Here is a 13,730-nt window from a genome sequence, read left to right as displayed (position 1 = left end):
CAACTTGCATTGCAGAGTAATTTCAGCATTTAAGCCTTTCTTGGAGCCCTCTGTGTCATGATCTCCGCTGTACCACACAGTGGTCTCAAATTTCTGTTAAATCTATGTATAGGTTAAGTTTTTATCATCTCTATGTGAGATCTGCTGTAAGTTTGAGAAGTCTGAGACAAAATATTGTTAAAGGAGAAGTACAGCTCCTTTCAGGAATAGCTCAGTACACGGTTGTGTGCCTAGTGTGTGAGAGAGAAAGAGAACGCATGAGAGAGAGCCAGAGAGAGAGACGGGGAGAAAGAGAGCAGTGATGCTGGCGACTGGAGCAGAGAGTTAACTAGTTAGTTAGAAATCAGTGTAGTATATGAGCACAACCAATCCAAGCTGCAAAGAATGCTCCAGTGACACTTAAAGCAACCTCTAGACTTTGACAGTAGCATGGGCACATAGGCCATGTTGGCCGTAGGGTGTACAATTGTTTTCAAGGCATCACAGCCAGAGGCAGGGGCAACAATGGCCATGGCAGTCGAGGCCACTGTGAAATTCCTACCCTGCTCTCCAGACATGTTTTAACTATGTAAAAACCTCTGCTATGGAAGCAGATCTATGAAAACTTAATCAGTGACAATTCCTGGATCAGGCCTTATTCTCTGCCCACCCCTGCTGGTTGTGCTAGGTTGACACGTGAAAGAGCAGAAAGTATCAAGATGGTTAGTGGAGGAAACATCGGAGAGCCTCATGGTTCAGCCATGGTCAGGCCCAGACTCAGGATTATTTTGAGGAGTGAGGAGTTTGTTGTGCACCAAAATTGATGACTAGAAGACACATTACAATGGTAAGTGTGGTTATTTGTTTATGTTGTTTGTTAGTTTGCCAAACTCTTGCTCTCTTTACTGACAAGGTTTCGGGTTTATTTTGCCATCTCCCATCCCCGCAAAGTTGACAGGATTGGTTCTTGAGGTATGTGATGTATGAAGCTGTTTTTATGACACTGTCATTGGTTCACTGCAATTCAAGGTGGAAATACGGACTAATGGCGTTGACTGCTTATATCACTCATGATATGTCTTCTATTATATTAAAAAACACCATGAAGACATGTTAACTAGGTTAAAAACTTGATTTCCATTGGAAATGGTCTTAAAATGGGAACATGTCATTTTTGAACAAATCAGCTCATTTGGGAATCAAGAATATATTTCAGGAAGGAATTTCACAAATATCTTTGTTTTTCAAAAACATCTTTGTTAGACAGTTTGTAACCCAGTTTCAGGAGGAGTGCTTCAAGTCCTCCACACAGACTCCTGCACCAACACAGCGGATGGGATTTTAGGTCTTTAATGCTTTCAACCAGTCTCACTCTGTCTCACGCCTTTCTTTCCTGTCAATCACATCTATGTTAATGATGACACTTTATTTTAACTGTCACACAGCTGTCTTTCAGCCCTAAGCTGTTTCCCTGACCTGCAGCTGACAATGCTTCACTTCCTTCACAACAAGCTGGCTTCAGTCCCAGAGCAATTTGTTGTTCACATTGAAATACTGTCCCAATACTGTTTGGTGGTTTTAAAAGGTTAATGTCATACATTTAAAAAGGATATTATGGTTTTAAGATTTTTAATACCCCCATCATTCCCGCACTAATGACCAGTCAGTTAGTCATAGTTGTTTGATCTTCAATATCTCTGAAGTAAAGTTACACACCTTAACATCAGTTCCAAACTTTCATAGGAGCCTCCCAGCAGAACACCAGCTCTTTCTCTTTCTCCCTCTCTCCCTCTGTCTCAGACGCACTTTGTTTTACTTTATCTTGTCAGGAGCTTCAGTTTGAACGCCTGACCAGGGAACTTGAGGCTGAGCGTCAGATTGTTGCCACCCAGCTGGAGAGATGCAAACTGGGATCAGAGGCAGGCAGCATGAGCAGCATCAGGTAACATGCAAACCCTATTTCTCTTTCTCTTTCTCTCTCTCTCTCTCTCTCTCTTTCTCTCTCTCTCTCTCTCTATTTTTGTAAACTTAGAGCATGATGGAAGAGGTTCTGTGTCCTTCATGACACTAACACTCACTGCACCATTATACACTTTCACCCTACACACGCACGTACGAACACAAACACTATGGCATACACACCCAGGGTGTTTTCTCTTCAGATCTGTGGAGTGATGTTAGTGGAAAAGAACAATGTTCCCCCTGCTGTGGAGTGCATTTATCAGCAGGATGGATTGGGACAACACTGAGGTTGCAGACAAAAACACACACCCAGATAAATGCACACACACAAACACACACACACACACACACACACACACACACACACACACACACACACACACACACACACACACACACACACACACACACACACACACACACACACACACACACACACACACACACACACACACACACACACACAAAAAAACTACACACATTGATGGTGCTACATGGTTTAACACACATACTATACAGAGAGATGCATGACACAACAACATTATGAGTATGATGACACACTTCACAAATACACAAATGTGCACACTTTCTCATGCTGCACTGATACACACACGCCATGACATTCGTTGAGGGCTTGATATCACAAATACAGTGACACAACCATTGGCGGCATTTGTAAGAGTGTGACAATGCACGCCTCCACCCACACATATACTGTACATGGTCACAAAATGTCCTCATAGAGACTTTGCTTTGCAAGAGAAACCTAGGTCAAGCCATATCACACTTCCTGGACCCCTTTTCTCATATTACAGCATTAATTAGCATATTAGCCACAGCCCTGAAACCCTTCAAAATACTTCAATATGTTCCCCAATTATTAAATCTGACCTTTCTGCAGGTAAAACTATTTTCAGATGAGGGAAAGAGAGCCCTTAACAGAAACAGGGAGTAAAGATGAAGGAGAGACGTCTGTGACTAGCATGCAAATTTTAAATTTTATGCTAACACCTCAAACCTTGAACTTAATAACTTCCCCTGTCCTGTTACTAAATGACTGTTCCCTCACATTTTCTTTCAAAGTGTGCATTTACATGCACACTTATACACTTTTTGGAGTATCCTGGTTATGTTTTGCGCATGTAAACAGCTTATACCAGTTTAGTCTATATATATATATATAGACTAAATACTTTGCCTCCTTTGAATAAAAATCCAGAGTGAAAGTAAAATTTGGTTAAAAGTTGGCCGAAAGTATTTACTCTGTAAATTTTGTGTGTGTGTGTGTGTGTGTGTGTGTGTGTGTGTAGTTTATGTCGCTCGCTGTGGATGTGTGTCCAGGTGGTGTCTGTGATGATATAGATTGTGTGTTCGTGATGGTGCGTCAATGTTTCTACAGCGCGTTGCATAGTATATTTGGAGTCGTACCAGCATCCCTCTAACTCCCTCGGGCAGCTGCATTAACTGTGGTATGTTTTTGTTGTTAATAATCCTTGGGCAAATTCCACTACGAGACACAGATATGCTAACAAATAACACAGAATATCTGAATAAATTAACTGTCTTTTATCTTTCACTTACTTATAGTTTTGCAGAAAAATACATGAGACCCATACATTAAATGTTTCCTATTGTCACCTTAATCATACTTGCCATAGTGAGCCATATGTAATTATTTGATTTTTTAAGTGCCCTATTGAGAGTTTCCATTTATGATGGTGTCTGCTATTTCAGATACCTAGACAGGCTATTTAAAAATGGCTTAAATACCAATAAGACTGTTTAATTCTTATCACCCACTGTGTTTTAAGTTAATACATGTAGCTTAAGATAAATTTGTTCTTAGTTGGGTTTGTTAGCTCTAGAAAACCAAGCACTTAATCTAAGATGATTTTGGACAAGCAAGTCAATATTTTTGTATGAGACAGGTAAGAAAGCAAAGAACCAAGAGTCATCCGTCTAGATTGATTGTCTATTTTTTTCAGCTAGTTTTCACTCTCAGACGAACTTGAGCTCCCACTTGAACCCAACATATAGCCTGTAACTTTCAAATATATATTTGTGTATATTTACTTTACTGGAAAGTTCATCAGAATTCTCCATTTGCTATTTCCTGCAACACTTTAGTGAGAATATCTGCTTGTGCATGTATCTGTGCCAGCAATAGTGTGTCTGCTGTCAAGTCTACTGTCTCACAGTTGCATCATCTTATGATTATCACATCAGATAGAGAGGATTGGCTTAGCTAAGCGTTTGTCTGCTGACAGCTCACTATATGGCACCGAGTCCACATCCATCCTTGTGTGTGCTCCGATTTGTCAATGCATGTCAACTGAAATGTGTGATGTGCATGTGTCTTTCTTTTCGTGCTAATGCGTACACACACGTGACAACTCACCTCTGAGTATACCTTCTTATTTTTATTTTAACCATTTTGATTGACATAATCTTTTATGTAGATTCTACCTTGTGCTTCTTTTCTTTTCTTTTTTTTTGATCCAAGCCTAAGTATAGATGTTACAGTCTGCAATATAACTGTGAATGATCAGAGAGAGTCTGATGCTATTCAAAGAGACAGCACTAACCTTTCCCATGGTCTCCAGCATCACCACTCATTTTCCTCTCCTTCATCAGGGTGTCAGTGACAGGCAGCAGCTAAATATAGAGTGTAGTGGCTGGCTTTGATTGAAAAGGTGTTATAATAGAGCACAGGGTAGAAATGAAGGAAAGCACATGACATAGCTGGATTGGAGGGAAAAAAAGAGAGTCAAATAGAAAAATAATAGGAGTCTTATATATTCTATGTAGCATTTTTGTCATTTCATGAAAAACATACTCTTACATTATCCTTCTAAAGTTATGCTTATCTATATTCTATATTCTATATCTATATTCTCTATATTCTCTATATTCCTCCTTTCATGCCAATCTATATTCTCACAGACACAGTTTCCTGTGGGTGTAAAGCTGCAGCCACCATGTTAAGTCAGCAGTGGGTCCATTACTATGTTAGAAGCCTGTCAGTGTGAGAGTGAACTTAAGCACACATGCTACCTGGTACCCTGAATTTTTCCATTTTTGTCTGTGTGTTATTACTCCAAATGTGTGCAACTTTGTGCCCCCTCTGTTTGTGGGTTTGTATTGCACATGCTTGGAGTGAATGCTGTGTTTGTGTTTGCCTGTCTGTGTGTGTTCTTGGCAGCCGCTGCGAGCCTGCATGTCCTTAGTTGAGTTCCGCTAGATAAAGCAATTCAGGCATCTCCATGGACTCCTCCTCAGAGCTGAGGACCCTAAAAAATGCCTGACTGTGGTGCAGAAACCCAGGGCATTACTGACTAACATCTGTTCACGCTGTGAAATATTGGCATGCGACACAACACTTTACAAGAAAGGAAACACACACACACATACACACACACACACACACTCACCCACATGCAAAGACGTATACTCCAAACGCCATGCCGAGGTCAATTTATCATTTTTCTAACATTAGTGGTAAGTGGCAGCCAGTGGGAAACGTTTGCTCCTGCTGTCTTTTCTGCGTGACTGGCTGTGCAGCTCAAGCTTTCAGTGCTCCTCTAAAGGGCTATACCACTGAATTTATGGTTGATGGATTTCAATTTGTTTAATCTATTTTCGCCATTACAAAGATGCCAAAACAACGTGAGTAATAGAACCCGAAATCACATGAAGATGAGAATAGGATATGACACTGTGTTTCTTGCAAGTGAAGATAATTTCAGCACGAGCTGAGTATGTAGAGGAAGTGATTTCAATACAATAATTCATTGTGACGTGTCATTTACCTGTGATGTAGTATGCTGTAGATGGATTAAGAGTCCGTCAAGACTGGGAGAAGTGAACATATGGAGATAACAAGTTGTTGAGTAGATTTTAAATTGCATAGAAGCAAAGGTAAAATTTTAAACAAGCTTTAATGTCAACAGTGGCAATTATTGTTATACTTAAAGTTCCAGATGTTCAATTTTTAGGGTCAGAAAGCAGTTGAACTGGTAACAAATGGGTTATAACATAATATAATGTAGATGTATTCAGCTATAAGATTTTTATTTTTATTTTAAGTGTTTATCATTTGCAATGTTGGTCTGAGCTCTACCTCATGAGCTGGACCACCAATATGTTGGATTTCGGTTGTTTATAATTTATTGGCTATCATAAATTAAGAAAATATAATATTAAAAATATTAATATTAAATAATTAACTTTAAAATTAATTAAAGTTCACAGGGCACCAGCCTAAACTAATAGGCAAAATAGCCAATATTGGTTTTAGTCTCAATTTTTACCATTAATCTGGAACTCTGATTAACCATTAGCTTACTAACTATAACCAAACTACCAAATCAACAGTAAGTTAAAGTTGAAGGATTGGAATTCTACCAAGTAGAGGTTGGCAATATTCACGCTTGTGCAACATTAAACACACCAGTAGTTATACTTAAAGGCATTTATTTACAATGACAGAGTAAAAACAAATGTCTGATTAGTATATACAGGGTGTGTTATGTGTGTGTGTGTTTGTGGGACACAAACAAAGGCAGATGGCCGATTCAAAAGTGGTCACTGTGACCACATGACCTGAACAAAGAAGACTACACAAGATGGCGGTAAACAAAGAACTACTCAAAATGGCCGCTGGACCACCAGGGGTGTGTGAGAGGGAAGGTGGTGAGTTTCTTTGTTAGCCTAGCTCATGTAATCTAAAAGGTACCAGGTTAGAGGGGGTGGTTTAGCTTCATGCAGGTTCTAGAACTGAGACGTACTGCTATGTGTGTGAACATACTAGACCTGATTAACTGTATACTGACCACATATTCAAGCAATACATTACAACAACAAGACATCAATCAACAGGTACATTAACAAAGTTAAGACTTCTGTTGCTTAGTTATGCTGTGCTGTGCTATGCTGTGAAAGGTTAGGCCCAGTCAGTTAACGTTACCCAGTCCTGGAAACAAGCAAAGAGGTCCTTTCCAGTGTTGGTGTAAAGTCCAGTGAGTTAGGAGATTTCCTAGTGGAGTAAAGTCCTGTCTGGCTGTGTTGCTTTGCAGTTATCTCCTTTGTTCTCCTCACAGAGTTAGCTGTTCCATGCTAACTCTGCTCCTGTTGCTTGGAAAACCAGCTGGCCTTGTGTCGTAGCTGCTGATTCTGACGAGGATTTGGTTCACTCACAGTTAATCCGAAGCGGGTCACTGCTATTGAGGAGAAGAGCGTTTTCAGGCTGCTGGTAGCAGGCCGGCGCGAGAGCTGGTTTCTCAGGTAGCAGAGCTGACCTGGGCTGGGGCCTTCTTGCCCTTTTGAAGAACCAAGAGGAGAGGGCTGGAGCTGCTCTCCAGAGCAAGCCGAGGGAGAAGAGAGCGAGAAGAGGGCCAGAGATCTGGTTTTGTTTGGTGACACCCTTGGGGGTCACATGTCACACGCTGACCCACACTGGCTGGCCAGTAAGGTCCGTGGGGGGAAGGGTCGTCCCCAGGTGTGAACGGTGAGGAACTGTGGAGTGTGAGTTCCTTTGTCCAGTGGAGCAAAGAAACATTTGGTCTCTTGAATGATTGAGTCCCAACACAATACTTGTCAACAATTATAACTTTCGCTGTGAAGACAGAATTTACATGATTAATATATGTGTTTCACTCTCCACTTATGGGTTTCCACAGTAGGAGTTAGAATTGTTAACAACTGTGAAATAAATCATTAATAAAACTAAGGTGCAACTCTCAATGCACACACTATTGCACAATTTATCCACTGTTGCAGAACTTTTAGTTATTTTTTGGGGCGAGTTTGCCTTTATTATTACAGCAACAGTGAAAGAGAGAGAGACAGGAAAGTCAGGGGGGAATAAAAGAGAATGACATGCAGCAAAGGGTCTGGGCTGACTTGGATGCTGCAGTAAGGACTGAGTCTTAATTGTATGTGCTCTACCAGGTGAGTTAGCGGGGCACCCCAGAACTTGAGTCTTACCAGTGTTTTTGTAGCTCACTCAGTTAAAAGACAGATAAAATACAGTTTCTGGGCAGATTCAGATCATTAGTTCCCCCGGCCTTCGTCTGCCTTGCAGTAACCTTGTTGGGTATTCGGAGACACATTATTAGTGCATTAAACTGTTTGGAAAATAAATAGCTAGCCACTGAGCTAATTGTTACTTGGGGCAGAAGATTATCAAGGCCATATATGAGATGCCACATAAGCTCATGGTTTTACTGGCTAAATTTAATTATGCTGTTGTCATATTCCATTGGCTACAAGCAAACATAGTACCAGCTTGATGTCATGTGGCACATTTTATCAAGTATATATGCATTATGATACGATTGTGGATATTACAGCAATCAGTTATACTTTAGAACAAATAATGCACATTAAGAGAGAGACAGAGTATAGTTGTGTCATGTTATCAATTAAAAAGGTCATAGCACAGCACATCGAAGTCTATTATAATTTGCCAATTATTTTAAAGTAGAAAGGTCACATCAGATAAGAGGAATCCAAGCCAAGGTGGGCATCCCCTCAGTTGGTATGCAGATGACATGGGAAGTTGAGTGAAACAAATGTGACCTCTAAGTGGGTGTTTTGTTGTTCATAATGGAATTATTAGCATTTAGTGGAGAGAGATGTATCACTTCTGGGGGTATGGGAAAGTAAAGAGTGTGTGTGTGTGTGTGTGTGGGTGTGTGTGGGGGGTGGGGGGGGTGGGGGGGGGTGGGGCAGAGGGAGAGATGGAAAGAGACAGAGAAAGAGGGAGATGGCTAATAAATAGCTTTCATTACCCTGTGGCAGCCACAGAATAGGTTCATTGATTTATTATCTTTCATTTTCTTTCCTGTTCTCTTGCTCTTTGTCTTTTGCTTGTTCTCATTTGTTTTCCTCTCACATTTGTCATTCTCTTGCTTTACACATCTTTCTCTCTATGCTCTCCAGTTTTCATCCTTATGTTTTACAGATATTATTTTACTGTTTTATCACTGTGCTAATAAACTGAATTGACTCTCCATGTAGTCACTTCACTTGCAGCACAGTATGTCCAGTATTGGATATCAAGCACAGTCTGTGTTCTGTAGTGACCAGATATTTAGTTTGGCCTTATCATTTATGTATCCTGCTGTCATGTATTAATGATGTTCATGAGTTGAAGCAAGTGGATTATGTCTATTTTGTAAACAGACAGATCCCTACTTCAGGTGTCACTGATTTTTTTCCTGCTATTGTTGATAGTTTATGTGTGTAACTAAGAATCACAAGGCAGAGAGAGGAGACAGAGTGACAACAAGGTGTTTTATATGGGCAAATGCATGTTATGTTTATTGTGAGAGTGACACGGATACAATAACAAAGAAAGAAATGAGCTCTCAGGAACTCAGATCCCTGATCAATAAACCTTTGCAGCACACGTATAGATAAACACATGTGCACACAATATTTGAATTGCTTTTATTGAGTTGTTTGCATGCTCCGCTGTATATATATGTGAAACAGTGTGAAGGAGAGCAAGAGGGGGGGTGAGTGAGGTGTAAAGTTCGTGCCCTGAGGCAGTAACAGCTTTCTGATTGTGTTGTTCGGACTTACACATCTGCCCAAAAACCCCTTGGGTAGGTCAGAGAAAGGTAAAGCTTGAGTATCCAAGAGAGAGCAGGAGGGAGAGACGGAGAGAGAGAGAGAGAGAGAGAGAGAGAGACAGAGCGAGTGAGGAGAATGGGGGGAGGGTGGACAAGAGCAGTAAGTCACCACACACAAATGCTTGCCCTGCTGTATGTTGGTGCCCAGTCCCAGAGCCTATATAAGACTATTTATTCTAATCAAGCTGTGACATTTAGTTCCACACCAGCAGGGACCAGCTCCACTCTTTGTGCTGTTTGTGAGAACACACCCACACACATAGCCACACATTTCTTCAGCCTGTGTCCGAGACTCTTCTCAGGGGCAAACACACTTACTAGACTATAAAGTTGTCCTACCCCGAGGATCAGGCATTCACACCACTGGTATAGGCTTAGTCTTCACACACATTAGAGTTGATCACAGCAACTAATAGACCCCTGGCTCATGGGGAGTGCCAGAAACATTTTGTGAAAGTTCCCTAGTTGTCTGTCAATGAATCACGTTTTGTCCAACCCTTCTCTCTTCTGTTCTGTTCTCTTTTCTTCTATTCTCTTCTTTTCTCTCCTCTTCATCAACTTTTGTCTGTTGTCAGTTTCATCCAATTTTCTCCTTTCTCTGTAACTTTTCTCTCTTTCCTGATCTTCTTATCTCATCTTCAAAGCCCATTTGACATCAGTGTTTTGACAAGAGAACCAATAGTCTGCAGTCCATGCCAGCGGCTCTGTGATGCTGTGCTAAGGCACACTTGACCTGAAGATAGTGCTATATTTGTTACGATTAATCCTGTGAGGAACATGAACAGCTGGACCAAATTTCATAGAAATCTATCCAATAATTCTTATAGCGGACCTTTCATGAAAGAAGCTTAACAGTTGAGATATTTTAGTCTGGACCAAAGTGGTGGACCAAGTTTCACAGAGCTCTGCTGCAAATAAAAATATGTTACATCATATGAATCTGAAATAGCTTTAGATACACAGTTATGTTTGTTTGATTTAATTTAGAGGACAGGTCCATCACACTTGGAGAGCTTTTTTACTTCATCATGCAGATATCATTTTACAGCTTTTTACATGCTCTCTTTCTGTTCCTGATCACCTTCCTGTTTTTGCCACGGCTAAAATACTGTCCAATTACATTCCTTTATCTCACTACACCCCACTCTTGTCTCCTGCGTTGAGTGATAATAGAGGGATCCATCACACCATTAGCCGCAGGCGGTTTTATAAGCTCAGCAAAATGCTGCATAGAGGGAACTCAAATTATAGGACGCTGCATTACACCTTAAAATACACCTTGTGTTTGGGTGAGTGTGTATGTGAGTGTATGTGTGTGAGTGATGATACCACGAGTCATGCTCCCCCCTAATGACTGATGATGCATTTCCAAGAGGAGACGAGAAAAATGGTGGCAGGTGGCAACATCTCTCATACCGCTCTCGTTCCTACTGTCTGCCTCTCTCTGTGTTGTTTCATCTACCCTCCCTATCTGTCTCTCTTTGCTCTTAAATTACTTCTTGGCTTTTCAGCGAGTGCATTTTTTTCTCACATTACACATTTCACTGTATATGGAGGAATGCCTTTTGCTTTGTGTTACCCTACAATGACTTGATAGTATTGCTAGCAGCCAGGTTAATAAGCTTATAAAACTGATATTTTATTAAGGCTGCTAATTGAAGAATGCACTTGTATCTCAGTATACTGAGCAGTGCAGTCAGAAGTCAGGCAGTTAGCGATTGATTGTTGCTCAGGGACATTACGGTACAGCTAGTGTATACTAGGAGCTTAAATCCTGCTTGTCCAGTCGATGGCTGATTTCTTGAACGATGGCCAGAACAGTGAAAGCTCTGTCACTCCGCAGAGAAACAATCTGCTTCAACATGAAACCAAATGGAGTGCTAATGCTAATCTTTGCACTTTAAAGTTTGTCATTTTGATGCATGTTGCCAATTTTTGAGGTCTTCCTTATGATGAAGACAGTGCCTGCTGTTTTTTTCTTTTAATTTCTCTCTCATCTCACCCATCATGAAGGAAGAATCTGTCTTATTTTGCTAATATTTAAATAGACCTATTTTTTGTCAACAACAGTTTTTTTGTTTTGGACAAATCATATCTTGCAGACAGCTGTCACATTTATCCGAGGGTGGCAATATGTTTAACAGAAGAACACAGAATGAGTGTGACAGGAAAGTGAAAAAAATGTGCTTTTGGTTTTCAATACAGGATTTTGAATCTTACTTGCTCCTGTGTCTCTTCCTAATTGTCTTGTTTTCCAACTGCAACAAGCTTTCCATGCATGTTTTGCAAACACTAGATTACAGTATATCGCCAAAGCTTTTAAAATACAAGACGGGTTATACTGTATAACAGTTAAACAGTTTAAGCAAAAGCAAATAATCACAGAAAAGGTATTCACGATTTAAGACTTCTGCTAAATAATTTTTTTGAAAGACAATGATGTAATGCACATAGATATGGGATTTTGTTTACAATGTGTGAGATTCTGGACCCGAGGGTGTATTTTTTTATTTTGTCAAAATATGAATAACAGATTAATGTATTTTGCATAGAGATAATGGGATGTCTATTTAGTTGTAATGGCAGAGAGCCATTACATCTTGTATCTACCCTGTCAAGGATTTTGTCAGCTTTTTGTGAGCGTTGGTCATCAGGTATTCAGTCATTAAGTGCTCTCTCATGGATCAAATAAACCTCCAACTTTATTTGGGATTTAGTTGTTTCTTGCCAATATGTCATATCATTTCCTTTTTGTTTTGAAATGATTTGATTAGGCCCAATAATGTCCACTCTGTGTCATTCCAGCTGTTGATGTGAAGGCAGATAGATAGGCCATGTTTATTCCTGTAGGAGTCAGCAGCTGGTGACTCCATGTCAGTTGCAAAGAGATGAAGGCCTGCAGGGCCAATAGCAGCAGTAGTGTGTGTGTATGTGTGTGTTTGTGTGTGTCCGCACGCGTGCATTTGTATATCTGTGCACCCGTGTGTGTGTGTCCTCATACTGAGGGGAATCGGGGGTGTTTGGTTCATTAAACATGCAAATGCATGCTTATCTTCCCTCAACACCAGATAGTGGGGAGAATAGATAAGAACCAACGAAACCATGCCAGAGTGGCAGACAGAGAGGGAAAAACAGAGTGTGTGACAGAAAGAAACTGAGAGAGAAAGCACAGACAGAGAATGGTAAAAAAAAAGAGCAAGAAAGAGGCTGATTCAAAAAAGCAAGGTGTGGGGTAAGATCAGAGGGGGAGGGGAAGAGGCACAAAGAGATGGAGGAGGAATGAGATTATTAACAAATTCTGTGGAAGAAAATGTCTCCACAGATGGTATATAATAGGACACCTGATGGCTACTTGAACGTGGATTGCCGCTGCACATTAGACAGGCCTCCTCACTGTCACATTTTAAATCTCTTCTTAAAACCCACCTCTTCTCTCTGGCTTTTGACACCATGTAGCGTGTTGCATCTTGTGTGAGCAGTGCACTTTATTTATTTTATTCTATTTATTTTATTTGTTTTTATCTTATTTTATTTGATTTTATCTTTTATTTTAATTGTTTTTATCTTATTTTTATTTGATTTTATCTTATTTTATTACTTTTATCCTATTGTGTCCTTCATCGTTTTATTGTGTTCTGTTGTGCTATTTATTGTGTTTTTATCTTGTTGTGCAGCACTTTGGAAACCTTGTGTTTGTTAAAATCGTGCTCTATAAATTAAGTGGATTGGATTGGATTGGACATGTGTTTTTTTCTTGTTTTTTGACATTAATAGCCATAATAGTCCCAAATGATAATATTTTGTGATTGTGTAACAGCTTCTTCTGTTTGTTTATCCACATCACTCATCCATAACTTATTCATCAGAGAGTTCTGATCACATTTTAACTAAGCATGGAAATATGATATTGCTGCTGCTTTTGGCATTTTCACAGTGAGGGATACTTTATCATTTGTTTTCTAAGTGTTTATTTTTTCCTTATTAGTCAAAGAAACAATAGGTTTTCTTGTTGTGTCTGATCAGACACTTAGTGCTCACCCTGAGCTCATTACATAAAATTTTCAGTGTATGTGTGTGTGTGTGTGTGCATCATTTGGTTTGGCACTCCTGATTGTGGTGCATGTAATTGTTCTGAAGAGTGTGTGTGTCAGG

At 40.1% G+C, this 13,730-nt stretch overlaps 1 protein-coding gene across 1 annotated transcript in view; it reads left to right on the top strand.

The window, feature by feature from the left end:
• LOC111237263 (catenin delta-2-like) overlaps nucleotides 1–13,730 on the top strand; it is a 250,031-nt gene that overhangs the window by 56,779 nt on the left and 179,522 nt on the right. Inside the window, exon 2 of the mRNA XM_022766288.1 lies at nucleotides 1,809–1,921. Coding sequence (XP_022622009.1) covers nucleotides 1,809–1,921 — 113 coding nt within the window. The remainder of the gene's footprint in view (nucleotides 1–1,808; nucleotides 1,922–13,730) is intronic.

Source organism: Seriola dumerili, unplaced genomic scaffold (genome assembly GCF_002260705.1).
Source record: "Seriola dumerili isolate Sdu_G_001 unplaced genomic scaffold, Sdu_1.0 BDQW01000822.1, whole genome shotgun sequence".
Lineage (NCBI taxonomy): Eukaryota > Metazoa > Chordata > Actinopteri > Carangiformes > Carangidae > Seriola > Seriola dumerili.
Note: the sequence above shows the minus strand (reverse complement) of the source record. Positions and strands in the feature narration are given on the sequence as shown.